The 22,533-nt window shown below is 36.8% G+C and overlaps 1 protein-coding gene across 3 annotated transcripts; it reads right to left on the bottom strand.

The window, feature by feature from the left end:
- Window positions 1-2,312: 2,312 nt before the first annotated feature.
- RBM45 (RNA binding motif protein 45) lies at window positions 2,313-18,089 on the bottom strand. 3 transcript variants are annotated; one of them, XM_047722284.1, is made up of 9 exons: window positions 17,644-18,089; window positions 13,070-13,192; window positions 10,440-10,566; window positions 8,205-8,327; window positions 7,164-7,349; window positions 4,609-4,738; window positions 4,351-4,435; window positions 3,983-4,146; window positions 2,313-2,513 (listed from the first exon to the last, which is right to left on the bottom strand). In XM_047722284.1, the coding sequence occupies exons 1-9, from the start codon at window positions 17,941-17,943 to the stop codon at window positions 2,321-2,323; spliced, it is 1,431 nt and encodes a 476-aa protein (XP_047578240.1). In that variant the 5' UTR covers window positions 17,944-18,089; the 3' UTR covers window positions 2,313-2,320. The 3 variants fall into 3 exon arrangements, with proteins under 3 accessions (XP_047578240.1, XP_047578241.1, XP_047578242.1); XM_047722285.1 differs by having other exon boundaries at window positions 7,164-7,346; XM_047722286.1 differs by having other exon boundaries at window positions 7,164-7,343; window positions 17,644-18,087.
- Window positions 18,090-22,533: the final 4,444 nt, after the last annotated feature.

The raw sequence follows: 22,533 nt of genomic DNA, 5'->3' as shown, positions 1-22,533 counted from the left end.
CTCTCTGTCAAATAAACAAATAAAATCTTGGGACGCCTGGGTGGCTCAGTTGGTTGGACGACTGCTTTCGGCTTGGGTCATGATCCCGGAGTCCCGGGATCGAGTCCCGCATCGGGCTCCCAGCTCCACGGGGAGTCTGCTTCTCCCTCTGACCTTCTCCTCGTTCATGCTCTCTCTCACTGCCTCTCTCTCAAATAAATAAATAAAATATTTAAAAAAAAAACAAATAAAATCTTTAAAAATAAATAAATAAATAAATAAATAAAACCATTTATGTAATATACCAACAAAGGAGGAGCATCTCATGAAGTCCACAGTAAAGAGAAAATCTACAGCAAAAATAAACTTGAAAAATGTCCTGCAACTTCCAAAACATTCAAAACCAATACAGCTGTTTATGTCCTACCATTTTCAGCTAACCTGACCCAACTTTATCTTTGCTCTGAATAGGTACAACGGTTCAATAAAGGAAAAGAGGATAGATCAGTAGTTTAAGAACAGTCATGCTGAAGACTATGCACTTCCTCTAATGTAGGGAACAGGATGAATATATATCATTTTTACAGGGAAAAATGTGGTATTATGAAGCTTCATTCACACAGCACCAGCTGGCCATATTTTGTATCATTAAACTTTTAGTTTCTGACCATTTTGATAAGATGACATCTCAAAGATTCACTGAAATCACCAAGGCAAGAGTTTTAGCTCACACTTGCAAAACGTTATTATATTTCATAAGGAATTCCAATTAATTTTCTCTCAATAATCCTATTAAAACAATCAGCCTCATAAAGGTGAAGAGATCTGCCCAATCACAGTCAGTTAAATGTTGACAGAATTCCTAGGCAGATCTTCTAATTTTTAAGTTTAATATTTTTGTACTATACAAATAATCACTAGGAAAGGCTCAACCACAGGAGTAATTCATGTATTTCCCCCATGTTAAGAACTTAGTATTACGGTCCTTTTTTAAAAACAAAGATTCTTTGAATAAAAGAATTGTTAGCTATATGTTAAAATATTCACAGACACAAACACATTTTAGCTATTTTAGAAGATAGCTTGTCTAACCAGAATTCAGGTCTTAACATTTTATTTGTAAATGTAAAAAGACAGCTTTGTTTTAGGAAGGACTTGCTAATTCTTTATCATTGGCATTTTAATATCTGTACATTGTATGGGGTAATGGAAATGAGTTTTGTAACTAAATAAAACATTTCAAGATATTTCTAAATTAGGATTATTCATAATGGGCCCAACGGGCATTTCCTATTGCCAACTGCCTTCTAGGAAGGAGGAACTAATCACCTGACTTGCTCTATCACCAGTAAGGCTTGTGACAATTCATTCTGATACTTGCTAGTCGCCATAATTGGTCATAAAGAAAACGAAGGTAAAAGAAAATGGCTTTTAAGTCAGTAACTTCCAAGACAATCTTAAGGGCTTGCTGATCAGCAGTGGGCTTGGGAAGCTGGATGTGTGGGAAAAACTCTCAGCTGCCCCTGAAACTTAGAATTCACTGCCAGAACAAAAAAAGTGAAAAGAGTTGAACATTTCTACTTTAAAGAATGTTTCCCTCGGCCATGGAGGTATGTGTTGACTATCACAGAAAAAGAAATGTAAGTTTGATTTCTGAAAACTAAAAGAAAAAGGAATTCATATGGCTGTATGTATTATTATAATAGACAAGAGTTTTTGGTAAATTGTCAGGGTTCCTTTTTTAATACATATATACATATAATAATACTTTCTGAATATGTGGTTTTAATTCACAAACTCACACATTCAAGTCCAGAGAAAAGCATTTAGGTTCAAAGGGTCCAAAAAGATATATTATTTGATACTGCTTTTTAGCCCTTTCACTAGTGAGATGTCAAAACACTCTTTATAAAGATTATTATAAATTACCTTAAGTTTTAACTCAAGACATTAATCCTTCAAGTTAAAAATCTTTAGAACTATTTCAATTTTGAGGTTAGCTAAACATATGGTAAAAATTCAAATTCTTAATATTTAAGATATTCACAAACAAAAAAACCCACTGTTTAATTTTCTACATTAAAACCTGATTTTATTTCATAGAAGGGCAAAAAATTCTCTCAGTAAACATCAAAGACATTTAAGTTTATAAAGTTCAAGTTTAAAAAATACATTGTGAAATTAACCCAACCCGTGGTTTTATTAGCCAACCTTTAAGTCACAATGCTTCTAACTGACAACTTCCAAATCCCTAAAAAGAAACTCCATACATATTCTTCTTGTTATAATATCTGGCCAATGTGCTATTAAAATTCAGACTAAAAAAGGCTTACCTCAAAAATCAGTAAGTTCTTTGTCGTTTGTTAGATTCTTCTCTTGGGGAATCCGCCAGCATAACTTTAAGTCTGACTCCATTTAGGATCTTTCCATGTAAAGTAGTAATGGCATCATTGGCACTTATTCTATCTGCATATTTGGCATACCCCACGTTTTTTCCTGACACAAGGTAAACTTCGATTAGGTTACCAAAACGACTGAAACGAAGTAAAAAAAAAAATCAAATGAAATTGATAAAAATACAACCTGTTCAGTTCCACTCCTCTCCCCACATCCCATCAAGTCAATCTTCCTTCTCAAACATGTGCTCTATTAGTCAAGTTCTTTTCATTCTCACTCAGGTCTCTTTCCTCATTCAGCCAGTCATTATCTTTTCCTTGGAATGCTCTAAATTCCTCACTTGTTTCCCTGCCCTCTGGGCTTGTCCCTATCTAATCTATTATTTACCTTCCTAGTGATCTTTCCAAAACGCAGATATGATCATTTCCATCCAAAGGATTCCATCCAGGGTAAGGACAAACTCCCCAACATAGCCTGTGGGCTTTTCCTAAGATGGGCCTTGTCTTCTCTCACTTCACCCTCCCTTTCAAATCCCATATTCTAAACATCTCCTTTCACATTCTCTCTTGCAGGAATAACCACCCCCACAACATCCTTTTTTCTCTAAGTTGTTTTTATCTGTTTTAATTATACATTGCTTCTTAGAGCTTTAGAAGTAGATACTTCCCTTATTTATTTCATAGCCTGGATATTCCTTTTCACAACACCAACCTCACTAGGTTGTAGTATCCTACTTACTCATTTGTCTCCTACAGGAGATTAGCTCTCAGAGGACAAGAACTACTATGTCTTATTTACATCATATGTTTGGTTTACGCAATGTCTCTTGCACTTAGTATGACAACTGCCTGGCATAAAGGAAATGTTTAGGAAAAAAACTACATGAATCAGTTAAATAAAAGACAAAATATTTGAACTACTGGTATTTTGTGTGACTCTTCAATGAGCTTCCTATTTTTCAAAATTTGCTAACATTGTTATAAGGCAAATAGGAAAAAGACCAAAAAGAAATAAGAATAAAGGAGTTCTATTAAAAACACAAAAATAAACAAGAGCCTTCCTTTTTCTATATGTATTATGTACTCTTACTTATAATCAAATAATTGTTTACTCAATATAATCCTTAAGGATCCAACAGAGTGCTAACAAAATAGAAATGCTGTTTTCTATTTTGTTTCTATTTCTGATAGAAAATTATTTCTATAATTCAACTCTGTTCAGTTGAATTACAATCACAAAGGAAAAGTTATGTAAAAAGAATTCTACATGGCAGGTTTACACAGATATGTATTTTCTATAAAGAAACAAATGATTTGTCCATTTTATGCATGCAACTTTTAAAAAACAATACTATGTTTTATATCTTCGAAACAAAATAACAGGAAATTCTGTGTGGAGACTTAAGATATATAAATAATAAAGAAGAGAGAGAAATGATCATATATTTTAAAAGGTGATATAAATAGGAATTTTTTAAACTGCAGTACAAATCATTTCTATCTGTTAAGTATTGGATATAGAAAGTTTCAAGTTTGTGAGAGGGCTTAAATGCCTGGTTTAAATAAATTATATTATAAAATGTAACTTTGTGGAATTGAAATCTTACCAGAATATATCCTCTAATACATCTAAAGGTAAAGGATGAGGATTAAACACGATAAAAAGTCTTTCTTTCACAGGAGTTTCAGGAGGGGCTTTTTTTTTGCATGATGGAAGTACAACATCTGTCTGGATTTGAGGCAACTGTGATCCAGAATTTCCTCCAAATTGCTGTTGAAGAGTTAGGTACAAAATAAGAAAAAGAAAAACTGCACTGTAAGGATTTTAAGCCAAGAGCTAAAGAGATCTATATCATGACTTCTATGTGATCTTGTACTGTAGCTCTGAACAGTTTCTTAATAGGTAATAAACAAAGGCCACATTTATTTTATAACCTACTGATGTATCATAGAGGTTAAGTTCTCATGTACTTACCAGAAATTGCTGCTGACTTGGGTTATTCCACACCATTGATGCAAGCTGTGCTGCTACCATCTGCGTTGCCATTTTTCTAAGAAGACTAAAGAATAGAACTGATGATTTACAGAAAACCAGAAACATTCAGTTTCTTACCCGTAACTTGTTTTGTGTGACTTCCTCACCCAAGAGGTCAACTGATTTCCATTCTTATTCTTCAAATCCTATCATGTACACCCAGAACCCTGCTTTAGACCCTTCTGAGATGGTACTTACTCTGTTGCATTACTCCCATCATCAATGAAGGAAACACCTATCCGATTCCCAGGAGGGTACTGAAACCCATGTAACTTGTATTTTGCATAAATAGCTGATGCTACATTGAAATACTGAACCACTCCATGACCTAAAACAAAGTAGAGAATATCAGGAGTTAAAAAGAAAAAAAGGGGGTACCTAAAGCCTGTCTTGCCACAAAATGAAGCAATATAGAAATAGCCTGGTGTCATACAACTAGTAAACACAGAGTCAAAGGGACCAGAAAACAAAGTTTTCTTATACATACGTATAACGACTATGTTCCTACAAAGTCCAAACCAGATTTTGGCAAAAATATAAACATATTTTAAGGAAAATGTTAATTATTGGAGCAAGTTCTGCCCAATGAATTTAATTTTAAGATATGGGTGTTTCTTATATGATAGATATGCCTAAAACCAGTTCTTCTTAAATTTTTATTCTTTGAAATCTGCTTTGAAATTTTAAAGTTTTCCCTATCATACTGAGTAGGAAATGAAATGAGGAGAATATACAGTCTGATAAGAACACACAGTCATCAGGCTCGCTGCAGTGCTAGCGAAAGGAAAAGTGATATTTATAAAAAAACAAAAGGTAGGGAATAGAGGCTCTCAAATTAGAAGTCGCATATTTCACATTTCTTTGGAGAGCTTTTAGCTAAGGAGAAAGATTTCAATTCAGGAGGGTGATGCTGAAGTGGGGGGGTAATTTTATACCAGAGTCCATATATGGATAGCCCAAGAGCTTACAACAGAACCAAAAGGTTTTCATAATATATAACCTTCACATATAATATAATATAATATAATATAATATAGTATAATACATATAGACTATATAACCCATATATATAACACTTGGGGGAAACACTTGGGGGAAAACACTGCTATAATTTCATGTTCCTCTCTAAATTGAAGCACCCCAACATTTTAATGAAATTAAAATTCAGCAAGCAAAGGAACATATAAAACTAATTCAGACAGAACTCTATGATGATACCTCTATTAATAAAAAGGTCCCAATAACACATACATTTTTTTTATCAGACACATTCAACCAGAGAAAAGTTTCAGAAGGTAAAGGAACACATTTCAACATATCAGATAAAAGGGAAAGAAATACAAAACAAACAGAATTATACATAACAATGAATGTGCTAAAAACCACAAACTGTGTGCCTTAGAATCAGAATACAGAATGATAGTCTAAGGCTGGGTTAGGGTTGGAGATGGTCCAAAGTAGGCTCAGATGGGCAGTTATACTAAAAGACTAGGGCTGGGTAGAGTAATAGTGAGTTAAGTGCATGTATCTGGGTGAAGAGTGGCACCATTCCAGGCCTACTAGCCCAGATGACTTGACTCACTTTTCTACTTCCCCTTACATCCATCACACCCTATAAGGACTAAATCGAGTTTATCCATAGTACTAGAACAGATGCCAAGTATGACCTCTCCATACTACCCCTCATCTCCAATTCTCTAAAGCAAACCAATAAGCTCCTGAGATTTCCTGAGTGCCTATCATGTGCCAGGACTTGCATTAGGTATTTTTACATACAGCATTCCTAATTCTTACCTAACCCTGACATAGAAGGTATTAATAATCCCCTTTTATAGTTTAAGAGAGAGAGATTCAGAAGGGATAAGCAGTTTGCCAAGTTGTCAGAGCTGCATGCCAGTGCTAGGATTTGCACCTGAGTCTGATGTGAAATGGAATGCCAACCATTTTCCATTATGCCACAATAACTCCATTTTTAAAAAGCCTTAAAAAAAAACTTAAAAAATTAAGAAGATGGTTAAGCCAACACCAGATATTAGGTTTAGTCAATTAACTAGTTAGTAAGTTCAAATGGCTGATATTAGAGCCTTGCTTCAAATTTTTTTAAAAAAGATTTTACTTGTTTATTTGAGAGAGAGAGAGAGAGAGGGGGGACAAGCTGGGGGAGAGAGAGGAAGAAGCAGACTCCCTACTAAGCAGAAGCCTGACATGGGGCTTGATACCAGAGTTCAAGACCTGAGCCAAAGGCAGATGCTTAACTAATGACTGAGCCACCCAGGCACCCCAGAGCCTTGCTTCACTTAAGACTGGGAAGAAGTAGAGAGAGAAGTAGAGCAATTAGATGCTTGAAGTGAAGGGAAGGAGTTTCATTTTGGGTATAAAGTTTGGGAAAAAAAAAAAAAGAGAGAGAGACACTTAGGGATGACGAGGAAACTTCGAAGGGTTTCAGAACTTTGCCTAACATTGATCAGGAGGAGTACAGGGATCCCTTCTGAGGTATTTTGGTTATACAACTGGAAACAGAATGCTCTATTTTGTGGGAGTTAAAATATTTTTTAAAAATATGTGACATTGTATAAAGGAGATATATTCTCAGGGGTTTATTTGTTAAGGTATCACTGTAATTAAAAGTTTAAAACGGAGAAAAAGAAAACAAAAAATTGTCATAGAAAGAGTATTTGACATAAAAAGCGCCACTGGAGAAAAGATATTTTAACAAAACACAGTATATTAAAAAATAATAGACATTATTTTACCGTAATTAGAATAAGGATCTCGTTGAACTTCACAGTATTCCAATCCTGGTACTATATCAAAAATACTGAAAAGCTGCTCTTCAGTGAAAGGAACTCTTGATACAACTGACAGGCGTTTGGAGATAGCTTCTTGGCCTCTGTTGTCATTCTTGTCAAAACCTGAAAACTCAGATTGTTGTTCTCCAACAATATAAAAAGAAAAGTACATCTTTTAATTTCTATACATTCAAGAGTTCACGTAACATTTTAGGTTCAAGTAAGTAAGATGAACTGTGACTAAGTCCATTGCATTTGACCAAGGCACTATATTTTGTAGCACGCTCTTGGCCATTAGCACTATCTGAAGGGACCAATGGTGTGAAAACAGACAACTCTTCCCATTGTGCTTTTGACACAGAAATATAAGCAGAAATGTGTAGTATAACTTCAGAGGAATATGTTTAGTATGCAAACCTGCAAAATATGGCAAGTATTTTGCCTAAAACAAAGATTACGCTAAATAATATTTATAGGAGTTACTTTTATCACTCACTTCTCCCTTTCGTTAACTTCTACATTTGTCATTCCTTTCCTTTCTCTAGCCCTAATTTTAAAGCAGCAGTACCTTAGGGATAAAATCTTAGGACTCATACTGAGGGGTTATCAGTATAGGTCTTTCATACTTTTTGGTCCTTACAGAGGCAGAAGTTTGCTCAAAAAAACTGGCAGTGATGTAGTTTAATATTTAGATAATACATAACTGACCATAGAAAACTATAATTGGAAATTATATAGAATTCTATAAACAATGCTTATATATTATATAATACACAATGCTTATATAATGTACAATTTCCAATTGGTTTTCTATGTTACACATAGCGTTAAATATGCAAGTGTTAAATATTAAGACCATGAGGAGTCATGACAAACTTCAAAAAAACCCCACATTAACTTTTATTCACTGAGATTTACAGACTACTGATAAAAGAATATTTTATAAAATCCAAATCCGACTGTATATATTACATACACTATTAAAAGAAAGGATAGCTTACTCACCAAATGGAAACATATTTACTCTAGGTTCATGTCCCAATGTCTCCTGCCTCATGTTACTATAATAGTCTTGTTCCGAGGATTCAGATGCTTTATTTTTAGGTTCAGCCAAGATTGCCCTAAAACCTGAAAAAGAGAATCTATGATTTTCAAAGTTCACAGCAAATTTAGCACACCTGTAAATATACTTTATTGCTAGTGCTTGACTTAGCTTTAGAACTATAATTGTACAAAACAAAATCTACGCAAAAGCCATCTGTACCATACCTACTTCTTTGTTTTTTGGAAGATGGTAAAAAATAAATAAAAAGAGCAAGAATCTCAAGTTATGGTCAAGGCAGACATTGAAGATCAGTAGTTCTACCCTATCCTTTCCAGGCTCCTCCCTATTACAAATAACATCCTGGTTTGTTCTCCTGGCTCAATATCAAAATCCTATAGGGCTCTTCACATTCAACCTGTCAGCAAGATTCTTCCTTTGAAATACACTTACAAGATGTTGTCTTTTACTCTAACTTCCCTGACTTTGTTTCTAAGTCAGATTCCCTTCAATTAATTCCAACACAACTCATTAACTGGTCTCTTTGCCTTTGGATCAAAGGTTTTAAGTAGGGGTTTGAAGATGAGCTTCAAAAAGTGGGAAGATTCCATGAACTCTCTGAAACTTTAAACAATACGCTTATGTATATATGCACATGGGCATATTTCAAAGAGGGTTCAGAGCTTTCATCATATTATTCAGTGGCTCCAAAAAGGATAAAACCAAGTCACTCTGAATTCTTTCTCTGAAAATCCATCCCTGATACTGTGGTTAGAGCAACTGTCCTGAAACAGTTATTTTTCTCCTTTTAAAGCAGTCTACAAGGGAATCCTGAGGTTGAACTCTTCATGACCTCCCATATATGGTGCCAATGGACTTAATTAACTTTGTCTCCTAATTTCTCAATAGGATTAATTAGGCCTTATTCAGACTTTTGCCTTCACAGTATTAAGCAAAGACATGCTTACCCCCAGCTCTGTGCCTTTGTTAACACTGCTCTCACCTTCTGTCCTGTACTCTATACTAGATGTCAATCTTACCTCTAGAGGCGTTCTCATGTTCTCAATGCACTTGTTTCTCACCACTGCTGGACCACACCACACATTTTTGAACATTTTCTCATTTGGCTAATTTCTATTGAGTCTATTATAAATTTCTTTGATAGAGATCTCAATAAATCTTTACAGAGGGTTTTTAACTGTACTAGGTACTAGGAATGAGAGGAACAGACAAATAAAACACTCCCTGCTTTCAAAGAGCCTTTTAAAAAAGTCTTCTATTATTCTCTATTTTTTGCCTATTAGAGCTTAGCTACCCAATATAATTAAGTTCCTTAAAAGCTATATATTTATTCCCTTTGTATCTTTTTACTTAACATATTGCTGAGTATACCACAGGTACTCAATTAATGCTGGCTGGTTGAGAAATACAGAAGGACCTGAGAGGAAATTTTGATATGTACCTTAGGGTTATTTAAGAATTCTACTGATCAGCAGTAATTCTTTCCAGTACATATAGATATTTATAATATCCTAAAACCTACTAATTTAACTAATCCTTATTTCTAAAGGTCACTATAACTAGGAGTATGACAACAACGGATATTTTCCTTGGCTGCTTTAAAATTCTTTTTCTTCATTATATATAGCTGTAACAGCACAAAATCCAATTAATGTCACTCTAGCTCAAAATTAACCTAACATATATTTAGTTACCTATGCAGGCAAAATTTATACTAAGTCCCATCCTTAACCTTTATGTTTATTAGCATATACTTAATTCTATTTAAGGTGTAGTTTAAATATGAGCAAATATACCAGAAAACTTGAGGTTTTTTTAAATAAAGAAAAAAAATTTTTTTTAAAAGCTGGAAAGGGTAAGTCAATTTTTAAAAATTTTAAAGATTTTAAAAAATTTTTAATTACTATAGAAATAATAACCAAAATGTGCCAACAGTATTTTCACTTGCTAAGTTAATGCAGTTGCTCATATTTCTCTTCAAGATAGTGCCTCAATGAAAGCTTAATCACAATCCCAAAATAATTTTCATCCTAGGTATATACATATATTTAAATTCGCATTGCTAGGATTAAATTAGCAAGTATGCTTATTAGTGAAACCACATGTCAAATTCAGTTATTTAGAATAATTAAAAGTTTTTAAAAAGTCTTTAACATGTTAAGTGAACACATCCTTACTTCGATCACAGTTTTCTATTGCTTGGGCAGCCTGTGATGGTTTTAAGTATCGAACATAGCCCAAACCTTTACTTTCTCCAGTTACTTTATTCTTAATAATGCTGCAATACTCGATATCTCCATACACCTATGAGAGTTAAAAGAAATGATCTTAGAGGAGTCAAAATCAATAACTGAACAGATTATTTCAGAACTTAAAGTTTATTTGTGCCCCTTATTTGCAAGACTAGAAATTAGAATTAGAATTCACAGCCATTTTTAATAATAGAATCAAAATGTCACAAACTAATGAGGCACTAGAAAAAGAACCATACTAACAATATAAGTGAATAATAACATAACCAAAATAATGATTTTCATTTTCATTTGCTGAGCATTTGCTTTATATACATTACCTTATTGCTACAATAATCCCTCAAGGATATATGTGTAATATGTATGTATGTATAGATATACACATACATAATATTTATGTATACACTAATATATATTATATATATTATACTATTTATTTCACAGACAAAGAAACTAGGTCTTTGAGAAATCAAATAATTTGCCTATGTCATGGAGGGCGAGTAAGAATGTGTAAATGGTTTTGAAAGCTTCAAAGTCTTGGTCAGTGGTGATTACAAACTGGAATTGAACCTTCTATATCCAAATTTTTGCTCAGTCCCTTTTTTTTTTTTTAAGATTTTATTTATTTATTTGACAGAGATCACAAGTAGGCAGAAAGGCAGGCAGAGAGGGAGGGGGAAGCAGGCTCCCTGCCGGGGAGCAGGGCTCGATCCCAGGATCCTGGGATCATGACCTGAGCTGAAGGCAGAAGCTTTAACCCACTGAGCTACCCAGGTGCCCCTGCTCAGTGCCTTATTAACTGAGCAGTTTAGTTATCCTCTCTGTGCCTATCTCTTTACCTGCTAAACGGGCTAAAAGTTGTACCTACTCCAAAGGGTTATTTTAAGAGTTAAATGAAGGGCACCAGGGAGGCTCAGTTGTTAAGCGTCTGCCTTTAGCTAAGAGTTAAATGAACTAATAGACCTAAAGTGCCTGGGATACACTAAACATTAGCTACAGCTGTTTGCCTTCTCACAGGATGTAACTGTGTATTCCTTTAAAGAGGAGCTTCTCAAAGTATATCACTAAAACACTGGCGTGCTCATAAAGTCAATTCTATGGAGAAATATGGGATGTAAATTCTTAGTGTTTATTATTTTTATTTATTCATTGTTTAGAGAGAGACTGCATGTGTGTGAGCAGGGAAGGGGCAGAGAGAGGGCGAGAGAAAATCTCCAGCAGACTCTGAGCTGAATGAGGAGCCTAACGCAGGGCTCCATCTCATGAACTGGAGATCACGACTTGAGCCAAAGTCAAGAGTCAGATGCTTAACCAACTGAGCCACCCGGGCGCCCCCTTCGTGTTTATTATTTATTTTATAAAATTCTCATGTAACCAATTAATAACTTAATTATTATACATTTGGATAAAAATGTCATATTTGTTCACTCAGAAAAAGGTAAAAAGTTCTTACTATTGGAGGAAGTTTGGAATATATACATTTGGTAGCTGTTATTTTTTCAACTCTTGGGGTAGGACAGAGAAAGTCTGGAAATTACTTTTTACTATTTGTTTCTTTTCTTTCTCGCTTGTTGCCTACCTGATTCATAGTATTGGGAAACTTAGTAGAAAAAGGATAAAAAATTACAACTCAAAATAATTTAAGAATGGATTTTTAATAATTTTTGTGGAAGTATATCATGTATATAAAAGTCAATGGCTAAAAAGAGATGTAAAATTATCTTTAAATTTCACTGAATATAATCTTGCTATATGGTTCAGAGCTGTAGTTTTTTTCCCTTTAAATAGAACTCCTTCAGGGGCGTCTGGGTGGCTCAGATGGTTAAAAGTCTGCAGCTCAGGTCATGATCTCTAGGTCCTGGGATTGAGCCCCATGCTGCGTTCCCAGCTCAGCGGGGATCTGCTTCTCTCTCTCCCGCTGCCTCTCCCCCTGCTTGTGTCCTCTCTCCCTCTCTCAAATGAATAAATAAAATCTTTAAAAATAAATAAAATAAATAAATAAAACTCCTCCTAAGGCTTAATTTTAGGACTAATATTCCATGAAGGATGAGCCCTTCTGTGAGTAAGTACATCAACATGCCATAGGCTTAGAATAAATACTAGATAATACGGTTCACACACTCAGGCTTACTTGACTCCCCTCTACATGAGAGCAACAGAGTGGTGAGAGGGTACTTTGAAAGTGTAAAGACCAAGAGCAGCTTCCAGATTCAGACAGCCTGGGTTTAAATCTTTGTCCACCACCTATTGGGTATGTGACCTAATTTAAAACTCCAGGCTTTATACTTTATTTTCCTGAATCTGTGTTTTCCTTAAAGGGGGAGAAAACACCATCATTTATATTTTCCACTTTTTTATTTTTATTTTTTTTTTTAGTTTATTCTAGGTTTAATATTTTAAAACTAGATGGAAATAGATGACTTAAAAACAGTTATTTAATTCTCTAGCATCAATCTTATGACCTAACACAAACAACACTTAAGATTTAGTAACCATAGAACCAATTTAGGATTCTAAGTTACCACAGATGCTAGTTGATTAGAAAACATAAGTACCTTAAATTTTTCCCGTAGATCTTCTTCTGTGTAGGACTTTGGTATCATAACAAATATTCTTGTGAGTTCTTCATCTTCAACATCACGATGACTTCCAGATGATCTGGACTGAGCAATGAAAACCTAAGAAACAAAATCCCAAAAATAATAGTTAACTGTTTTCCTATTTCTTAGGTACACTTACTTCATTATTATTATGAGATTCATGTTAGGATAAACACAATGTAATAGGATTTTGTCAAAAGTTTTTTTAAAGTAATCTTTACGGGGCGCCTGGGTGGCTCAGTGGTTAAAGCCTCTGCCTTCGGCTCGGGTCATGATCTCAGGGTTCTGGGATTGAGTCCCGCATGGGGCTCTCTGCTCAGCGGGGAGCCTGTTCCTCCTCTCTCTCTGCCTGCCTCTCTGCCTACTTGTGATCTGTCTGTCAAATAAATAAATAAATAAATCTTTAAAAAAAAAATAAAGTAATCTTTACTGCAATGTTTTTTTTTTTTTTTTTTTTTAATGAGAGATAATACCAATGTCTGCATTGTTTTTTCCAAATGTATTTTACTTTTGCACTTTGGTTTACCAAGAGCAAGTCAGTGCACTGAAAAGGAATGTGTACTCTGCAATAGCTGAGTATAGTGCCCAATACTATATAAATGCCAACTACAGTGATTAAAGTGTTAAGTATCACATCTTTACTTGATTTTGTCTAGTTGTTCCATCAGATACTAAGAGAGGAGTATAAAAACCTGATTGCAAATTTTTCTTTCTCCTCTTAGTTCTATACAATAATGCTTCTTGTATTTTGAAGCTGTATTATTGGCTTCATAAACATGTGGGATCATTATGTACTTCTGACTGTCATTTTTATTCCCATGAAATTGCCCTATCTCTGTTAATACTTCTTGTGTTGAACACCATTTTGTATGACATCACACAAGCTTTTTCTATCCTTTCACTTTCAACCACTTTGTATCTTTATACTTTACATGCCTCTTTTAAACAGTACTTAGCTTGGTCTTTCTTTTTTTAAATAAATCCTGATAATCTCTGCCTTTAATTGGCATGTTTAGTCTACTTATGTTTAATGTAATTATTGATATAATTGGGTTTAAGTCTAGAATGTAATTATTTTTAATTGTTTTCTTTTTAATATGAACCTTTAAAAAAGGTAGTATAATCATATTCTGGATAATCTCAGTGATCAAGTGATTTATGTGAGCAAGAAAATGCACCAGACTACCTGAGGCTCCATTTTCTACTATTGGCAATTTACTTTTACTGAAACATCATCTGTGACATTAGATTACTCAGATTATTATTACTTGGATTATGATATGAGATTATTACTTATTACTTTATAAAATTGTTACAGTTTTATATTATCCTAAAGGAATGTTAAAATCTCTAATTAGGATTGTGGATTTATTTATAGAGCTATAAGGATAACAATTTTAATGACTAGTTTTGTTTTTTATTACTTGAAGACATGTAATAAAATTAACATAAATCACCACACGAAGCCCTTAAGGTTTCTTTTTTCTTCTTCTACTTTAAAGGGGGAGTGGGGGCTGTATACCATTGAAATGGAATTCCAGAGGAGGCAGCAACCCAGAGGACTGAGAACTTATAAAAGTTATGAGATTTCAAAAGTACTGAAACAGAAGATTGTATATTTGCTTAGAAAACAGCTGTCATAGAGGTGTAGCACCTTTTTTACAAGATATAGCTGGAGACATATTCCTAAATAAGAGTCTACTGTTACTCCCTCAATAAACTTATGCTATATGCCAAGCAGTGTATGAGGTATTAGTAATACAGTACTAAGCAATACAAAAATGACCCACTAGAAAGTCAGTCTAGGGGATATATCACTAATGAATGATCAACAGAAAAATGAAATAGGAAACCTTTATGAATATAAGAAGAAACAGGGAAAAGAAAGAGTCTCAAGTAAGATTTGAGACCAGAGGTGTCATCAGTCACAAACTTCTAAATTTTAGAAGACTGGAGTGTTTCAAATTTCCAATAAGGCAGGCAGTGTCTGAGAAGAACACATGTATAATTAACCACTGAATGGAGATTTCTCCTGAGACTTCATGTTCACACTACAAGCTCTAAATAAGAGGCATTTTTGCAGAGCTGAAGATAATGTTGTTGGTCGCAGAATAATTCTTACTTAGCCAGTCTTCTGGCTGTAGGCCTAGGGCTATAATTTTCTTAGGTGTCTTACAGATCCTTTGGAACTTTGCAAAAGCAAACTACACGAGAGAAGTTGAAGCTGAATTAATTTAACTGGAAGTACAGAAGAAACAAAAACAAACACAAGTAAAAAACTACAATCCAGTGGAAGACAGACCCAAGCTGAACCCACTGAAAATGAACTTAGACTGCCTAGCTCGGTCCTGCACTGCAACAAACTTCTGGCTAAAACTGAGTGGACCAAAATGTGAAAAAACAACTTAAACTTTAGTTATTTTGGGGAATAACTTCTCTGTGGCTAAAAGGGAGGGTACATTTCAGGGCTGGGACTTTCACTTCTCTTGCAGGAATTTAATCAAGAAAAAGGAATTATATAGGTTTAAGATTTGGGGCATTTTTTTGGGTTGTCCACAGACCTCTGTGGTTATACTCAAAGTACAAAAACCCTCTCTGGCTAATTTAATTAGGAGATACAAATTATCAATCTAGGACAGGAGTCAGCAAACCATAGCCTCCTGTTTCTCTATAGCCCATGATCTAAAAATTGTTTTTACATTTTATTTATTTATTTGTTTATCTATTTTTAAAAGATTTTATTTACTTATTTGACTGAGAGAGAGAGAGACAGCAAGAGAAGGAACACAAGCAGGGGGAGTTGCAGAAAGAGTAGCAGGTCTCCTGCTGAGCAGGGAGCCTGATGTGATGCAGGCTCGATGACCCACTGCCTGGCTCGATGCAGGGCTCGATCCAGGACCCTGTGATCATGAACTGAGGTGAAGGCAGATGCCCAACGACTGAGCCACCCAGGCGCCCCTGTTTTTACATTTTTAAAGGGCTGTTAAAAACAATGAATAGGTTGGGGTGCCTGGGTGGCTCAGTGGGTTAAAGCCTCTGCCTTCGGCTCAGGTCATGATCCCAGGGTTCTGGGATAGAGCCCCATATCAGGCTCTCCGCTCAGCGGGGAGCCTGCTTCCCCCTCTCTCTGCCTACTTGTGATCTCTGTCTGTCAAATAAATAAATAAAATCTTTAGAAAAACAAACAAACAAACAACAAATAGGTCACAGAGACTGTATGTGGCTCACAATGCCTAAAATATTTACTATCTGTCCTCTTACATAAAAAGTTTGTCAACCCCTGATCTACCATATGCTGTGGACTTACAATAAATTTTATTAATGACCTATTCTACTCCATTTCAGAGAGTTGGGGAAGTGGAAATAAAGGGAATGTCTATGGTCTACTGTAATGCTGATATACTCTTTTGTGGATGGAGGGATAGGCAAGACCTCCGGAGACTGATGTATCTCTCAGTATTTCACTTGTGTAAGTCAATATTAATAATATTCTTACCAGTTTTCTGTAGTAAATGGGAGGAAGAAAAGGAAAAAAACATCAAGGGAGAAGGGAATTTTGTGGAAGTCTCCAACAGATTACAGGACAGGTGTAACAGGATACTGTTAAAGTAACTGTCAGAGCCTCAGGATCGGTCCGGAACTGAGTTCACAGCCAGTAAGGAATGATACTGTGGCTACTACTGACCATAAGGATATACTGAGGGCCTATCTTTTGCCAAGCACTGTGCTAAAAGCATAGATTAAGTCAAGTAACTCTCAAAAATCACCCTTCCTGCCACTTGCCAGTCATCTTAATTTTACACAAGTGCTGAAACAATATAAATGCCTCCAGGGTGAACTAAGAGTATACAAAGAAGCATTTAGTAACAATACAACCATACTACCATCACGATGATTTGGCCCTGCTTAAGGCAGGTTACTTTGGTTGCTTTCAAAGAAAAGTGGCAATAACAAAACGAAAGGTATTACTACTTTCACAAAGAGGGCTTAGTTAAGATCTTAAAAAACACAACAGTGTGACAAACACGCAATAGCAGCAGTTATAGTCACCTTCAAACACTACTTACATGTACCCTTTCGTCCGGTACTGGGCAAACGCCCAACACCAGAGAGGCCACAGTTTAACACACTTTTATCAAGTGGTTAAGCTCAGTAATAAACTGAAGAAAAGCAAAAAAATAAAAAAATTAAAAACAAAAACACCCGTGTTTATGGAAACGGGGTTATAATACTGGAGCTTCAGGAGTGGGCGGTGGAGTCCAGGGCTCCAGAGTAGTGACAGCGCGAGTGGGGGCAGATCCAGTCACAAGACCGGGCGGTCGTTCTTCCCGCACCACCCAACCCCCCGCACCGCCCAAACCCCGCACCCCTGTCGCGAACGCCATCCTCCCGCCCCGGGAAGGTCAGGTGCTGCCCAGGCCGCCCCAGGGAGCGGATGCATTACTTCGACCCCACGCTGACACAGCTTCAGGCGCGGGAGGCCCCACCCCTATCCACTAGCGCGAGGACCACAACCCGGGCACCAGCACCTTGATGGGCTTGGTGTCGTTGGGGCTGAGGCACTGGCCGTGCATTTCCTCCATGGCCCTGCAGGCCTGCGAGCTACGGGCAAACTTGACGAAGGCGATGCCCTTGGACTCCTTAGTGTGCTTGTCCCGCACCACCCAGATGTCCTGGATCTCGCCGAAGGGCGAGAAGCGCTCCCTCAGCACCGACTCCGGCGTGTACTTGCTGATCACCAGGAAGATGCGGCTGTTGGGCGGCTCGTCCAAGCTGTCCACGCCCGGGCGGAAGCCTCCGCCGCTCGCACAGCTGCCTGCTTCGTCCATGGCGCTCCGCCCCGGCGCGGGAGCCAGGTCCGGGTCCCCTTAAGGTCTCCTCGCTGCCACCGGGCCCGCCACCGCCGCTCCCGCACAGCCAGCCGTTGCGGGTCCGGCGCTCCGCTTCCGGAAGACGCCAGAGTCGGGCGCCGGACCAGCGTCTGGTACCAGCTTCCGGGGAGCGGCCTGCAGCGCCCCCTAGCGATGCGGGGTGGTGGGGAGGCCGACCAGGTCCGGGAGCCCAATCTCGCGGAAAGGAGGCTCACATGTCAGGGGTGCCATCCGCATTGCTTGTGGCCAGAACAGCCCTGTCTGGTGCACAGGCTTTCCCAGCGCTGGCTCTATTCCCACACCTAGAGCCCAAGCATTCTCCCCGCAAAACTTGCCATCTTGCTTATGGGCTGAGTAGAAGACAACTATAGGATAAAGTTGAAAACCCTATAGTCTTATTTGAGATCATCCAATTCGAGCCTCATTTGTTGAGAAAATTGAGATGAGGAAGTCGAGGCCTCTGGAATAGCCAAAGACAGTAGGGATACAAATAACAGAGCCAAAACCAGAACCAGGTCCGTCTGCTGATGTGCTCAACTCCCAAAGCACCCCTGGGGATTGGAGGGCTGAAAGGGTGGACTGCTCAGCTATAGGGACTAGGAGAAATCTCAAGGAGAAGCAAAGTGGGAATGCTTACTGACTTCTAAGGCTTCTTGTTAAAGGGACTTGAGAACAGGTCAGTGGGAAACCTAGCAGAAATCCAGAAACAAGACCTGGATTTTGTAGTGGAGTTGGAATAAAATGAAAAGTATGAAACTGAATGTGGTCCAGGAGCAGAACTCTTTGAATGCTCAAGTCCAGGTTGCTAAGATTAGGGTTGCTTTGAGCTTAAACATGTAAGTACTATTTATTGTGTGCCAATTGTGTGTCAGCCCTGTCTAAGGAGCTAGATACACCATAAGGAAAAGAAAAAAACATGTTCCCTGTCCTCCTAGAGCTTTCTTCTATTGTGGAAAAATTACATGTAAATATATAGTGCAAAATAATGTCGGATTGTGTTAAATGGTTTTGCCACTGAACTGTGTGTGAGTTTAGACAAGTTACTTCGTATTTCCAACTTCAGTTTCCTCAGCTGCAAGGAGAAATAATATTGCCTACTAAATGGGGTAGTTATTAAGCTCAGTTAATTCATCCATTTATTTAAGGACCGAATGTTTCTGTCTACTGTGTGTTGGGCACTGTGCTTTACTCAAGTGATATGGTATTAAACAAAATGATCCTTCTCTTTCTCTTATGAAGTTAATAGATTGGGTTTATATACTTAGGATTTTATGAAATAATATATATGGAGCTCCTAGCTTAAGGATCAGATGAGCTAATATGTGTACAATGGCACGATGGAGATGAATTTTCTTGTTCCCTTTGACCAGGGTATCCACTATCCCACTTTTTATATTGTATACTTGTATAATAGCAACTAAGAGTCAGGGATTGTGGGTTCTCACTCTGGCTTTAGCACAAAAGATTGTGATAATTTTTCCTTGCATTACATCCTGTATCTGTAAAGTAAGGACTCTGTTTACCCTGGATCTTAGCAAGTTAAAGAAGTATCTTGTTTTAATTTTCCACTTTTCTTTATGTTACACCAAACCAATCAAAGTGAAAAAAAAAAAACAAAACAATGCGGCAGTGTTAATAATTTTATTGCTGTGAGAATCTGAAGCTTCTAGCAACACTATTTGCACACCAGTGCCATCTAGTGGAAAATGTGTAATTTTCTTGCACTGTAGAGACTGGGCAACTTTTATTCTTTGTCAGACAAAATTACTGATTGATAGCCTGAAAATTTGAGGCTGATGTTTAGAGCAGTTAATTTCTTTTCTTAAAGAAGAGAGAAAAGATTGCATGAAACCGAATCAGGACAGAAATACTGGGAAATGCTGGGAAAGCAAAATTTCTTTATAACTCAGTCATGTGAAATACCACATATGCAAGGAAAATAAGAAATTTGCTTTCTCTAATGACTTTATGACTTCTCCGTCTAGTTATTTTAAACAGCTTCCTTGGGACACAATTCATATTTCATACAATTCATCTATTTATGTTCAGTTAAATGGCTTTTAATACGTTCACAGCATTGTGCAACTATCACCACAATCAGTTGTAGAACACTTTTAATCACTCAATAATGACAGTTTTGCCATGTGTCAAATCATATAAAATCACATTTGAACATGAATTACATGTAGCTAAAACAGCTGAAAATTCTGAGGTTTGAAACAATGATTATAAATCGGTGTTATATTAGAGAAAAGATGTGCTGTGCATTTGCAGATTAAATTTTTTCAAGGCTTTACAACATGTAGCCTATAATGCACAATTGTTTAAATGATAAGCACTTTTGTTGATTTCACATGAAATCCAGTTTTCCCTCGATGCTTTTCTTCCAAAATTCTTATAAATTTCTTTTTTTAAAGAAGAGATGATATTGTAACTTATTTTTGAAATCCAAAGAGAAAATAATAAATTTTTGTCATTGTTTTCCAAAATTTCTTTAACTATGATATAATTACAATGATATTTACTGGCTATCAATATTAGTCTTCACATATTTCAGTAAAAATGTTTTTCCTTATTTGAAATTTTTAAATAGGCTTTACCACTGATATTTACTGGTAATCAATTAGTAATTTTAGGTTGTTCTGTATGAATAAGGTCCAGAATGTCCATTTTTCTCAGCTGTAAGGCTACGAGCTACTGTGAATGTATTCAATGCACCTACACTGGCATGTGGTAGGCACTAGAGAAATGGTAGTCTCCTTCCTTTTCTTGAGTTTACATGTTTTTGTTTGAGTTTGAGAATAATATTTAACACCTGATTCTTGCTCCCCCCAAAACCTGGTCCTTTTCATTCAACTCTTTTTTTTAAAGATTTTATTTATTTATTTGAGAGAGAGAGAGAGAACACACAAGCAGGAGGAGTGGCAGAGGGAGAGGGACAAACAGGCTCTCTGCTGAACAGGGAGCCCAACTTGGAGCTCTATTCCAAGACTTTGGGATCATGGCCTGAGCCGAAGGCAGCTGTTAACCAATTGAGCCACCCAGGCACCCACGCTTTTCATTCAACTTGATGACATATGTCTTTTATTTTTATTTTTTTTAAGATTTTATTTGTTTATTTGACAGAGAGAGATCACAGGTAGGCAGAGAGAAAGGAGGGAGCAGGCTCCCCACTGAGCAGAGCGCACGGACTTGGGGCTCCATCCCAGGACCCTTGGATCATGACCTGAGCTGAAGGCAGAGGCTTTAACCCACTGAGCCACCCAGGCGCCCCAATATATGTCTTTTAAATATGTTGATCATAGAACAGTTTCATAGGTATCTCTTAGAATAGCTTCATTCAATCATCTCGCAATCGTGGCTATTTAAATTAAAATAAAAATTAATTAAAATTAACTATAAAATAATAAAAATTTCTGTTACTCAGTTGTATTAGCTATACTTCAAGTACTCAAAGTTACTTTTGTCTAGTAGACAGTGCCCATGCAGAACAATTCAATCATTTCAATCATAAAAGTATATGGGACAGACCTCTGGAGAACTTGACTGTGGTAAACTTCCCACTTACCTAACACACAAAATTTTGTCACTATTACAAGTACTTTGTTGAGCAATTAAAATTTTTTTTTAATATTCCAATTTCTCTGTCTTCTTACCACATACGTCTCACTGAAGTTATTATGTAACCACAGGTAAGCAAATTTCCTTTCTCATGGTTTCCTAAATACAAATTTAAGTTTGACCTGTCTGTCTTTAAAACTCTCATCTTCTTGTAGCTTTTTCAGTCCTTCCCTCCACATCTTCCTTCTTGCTCCTTCAGTTCTAATTCTCTTTGTTTCTAGTCATACTTCATTGGGCTTTTTTTTTTTTTTTTTGGCAATTAACAAGCAGCTTGCAACCTTGCTGTCAGTTCTTATATTATTGTATTTTTTTCTAATGTAGCTCATTTATAATGACTTAATTTTTTAAAAAAGATTTTATGTATTTATTTGACAGAGAGAGACACAGTGAGAGAGGAAACACAAGCAGGGGAAGTATGAGAGGGAGAAGCAGGCTTCCCACTGAGCAGGGAGCCAATGCAGAGCTCTATCCCGGGACCGTGGGATCATGACCTGAGCCACCCAGGCACCCCATAATGATTTAAGTTTTTTTTTTTTTTTTAAAGATTTTATTTATTTATTTGACAGAGAGAGATCACAAGTAGGCAGAGAGACAGGCAGAGAGAGGGGGGGAAGCAGGCTCCCTGCTAAGCAGAGAGCCTGACTGGGGGCTGGATCCCAGGACCCTGGGATCATGACCTGAGCTGAAGGCAGAGGCCTAACCCACTGAGCTACCCAGGCGCCCCAATGTATTTAAATCTTGTCCCAACTGAATTGTAACTCAGAAAATTGGAGCTGAAGTTCAGTGTTTGTCCAAGTTGCTTGGCACAGTGCCTTGCCCATCCTATTTGTTTTATTCTTTTGTTGACACGGTATGATTCCTAAAAACACATGCTAATGGACCATTCATAAAACGTTGAGTTCCTGCTTCAAGCAAGAAATGGGACAC

This window comes from Lutra lutra, chromosome 3 (assembly GCF_902655055.1).
Source record: "Lutra lutra chromosome 3, mLutLut1.2, whole genome shotgun sequence".
In the NCBI taxonomy this organism is placed as follows: domain Eukaryota; kingdom Metazoa; phylum Chordata; class Mammalia; order Carnivora; family Mustelidae; genus Lutra; species Lutra lutra.
Note: the sequence above shows the minus strand (reverse complement) of the source record. Positions and strands in the feature narration are given on the sequence as shown.

Bases quoted from the DNA above. Each gene is read 5' to 3' on its own strand.
- RBM45 (XM_047722284.1), bottom strand. From the start codon at position 17,943: ATGGACGAAGCAGGCAGCTGTGCGAGCGGCGGAGGCTTCCGCCCGGGC. The intron at 8,328-10,439 runs GTAAGGATGTGT...TCTCTTTTTCAG, and splicing joins AATAGAAAACTGTGATCGAA to GTTTTAGGGCAATCTTGGCT. The intron at 2,514-3,982 runs GTAAGATTTCAA...ACTTCGTTTCAG, and splicing joins GTATTAGAGGATATATTCTG to TCGTTTTGGTAACCTAATCG.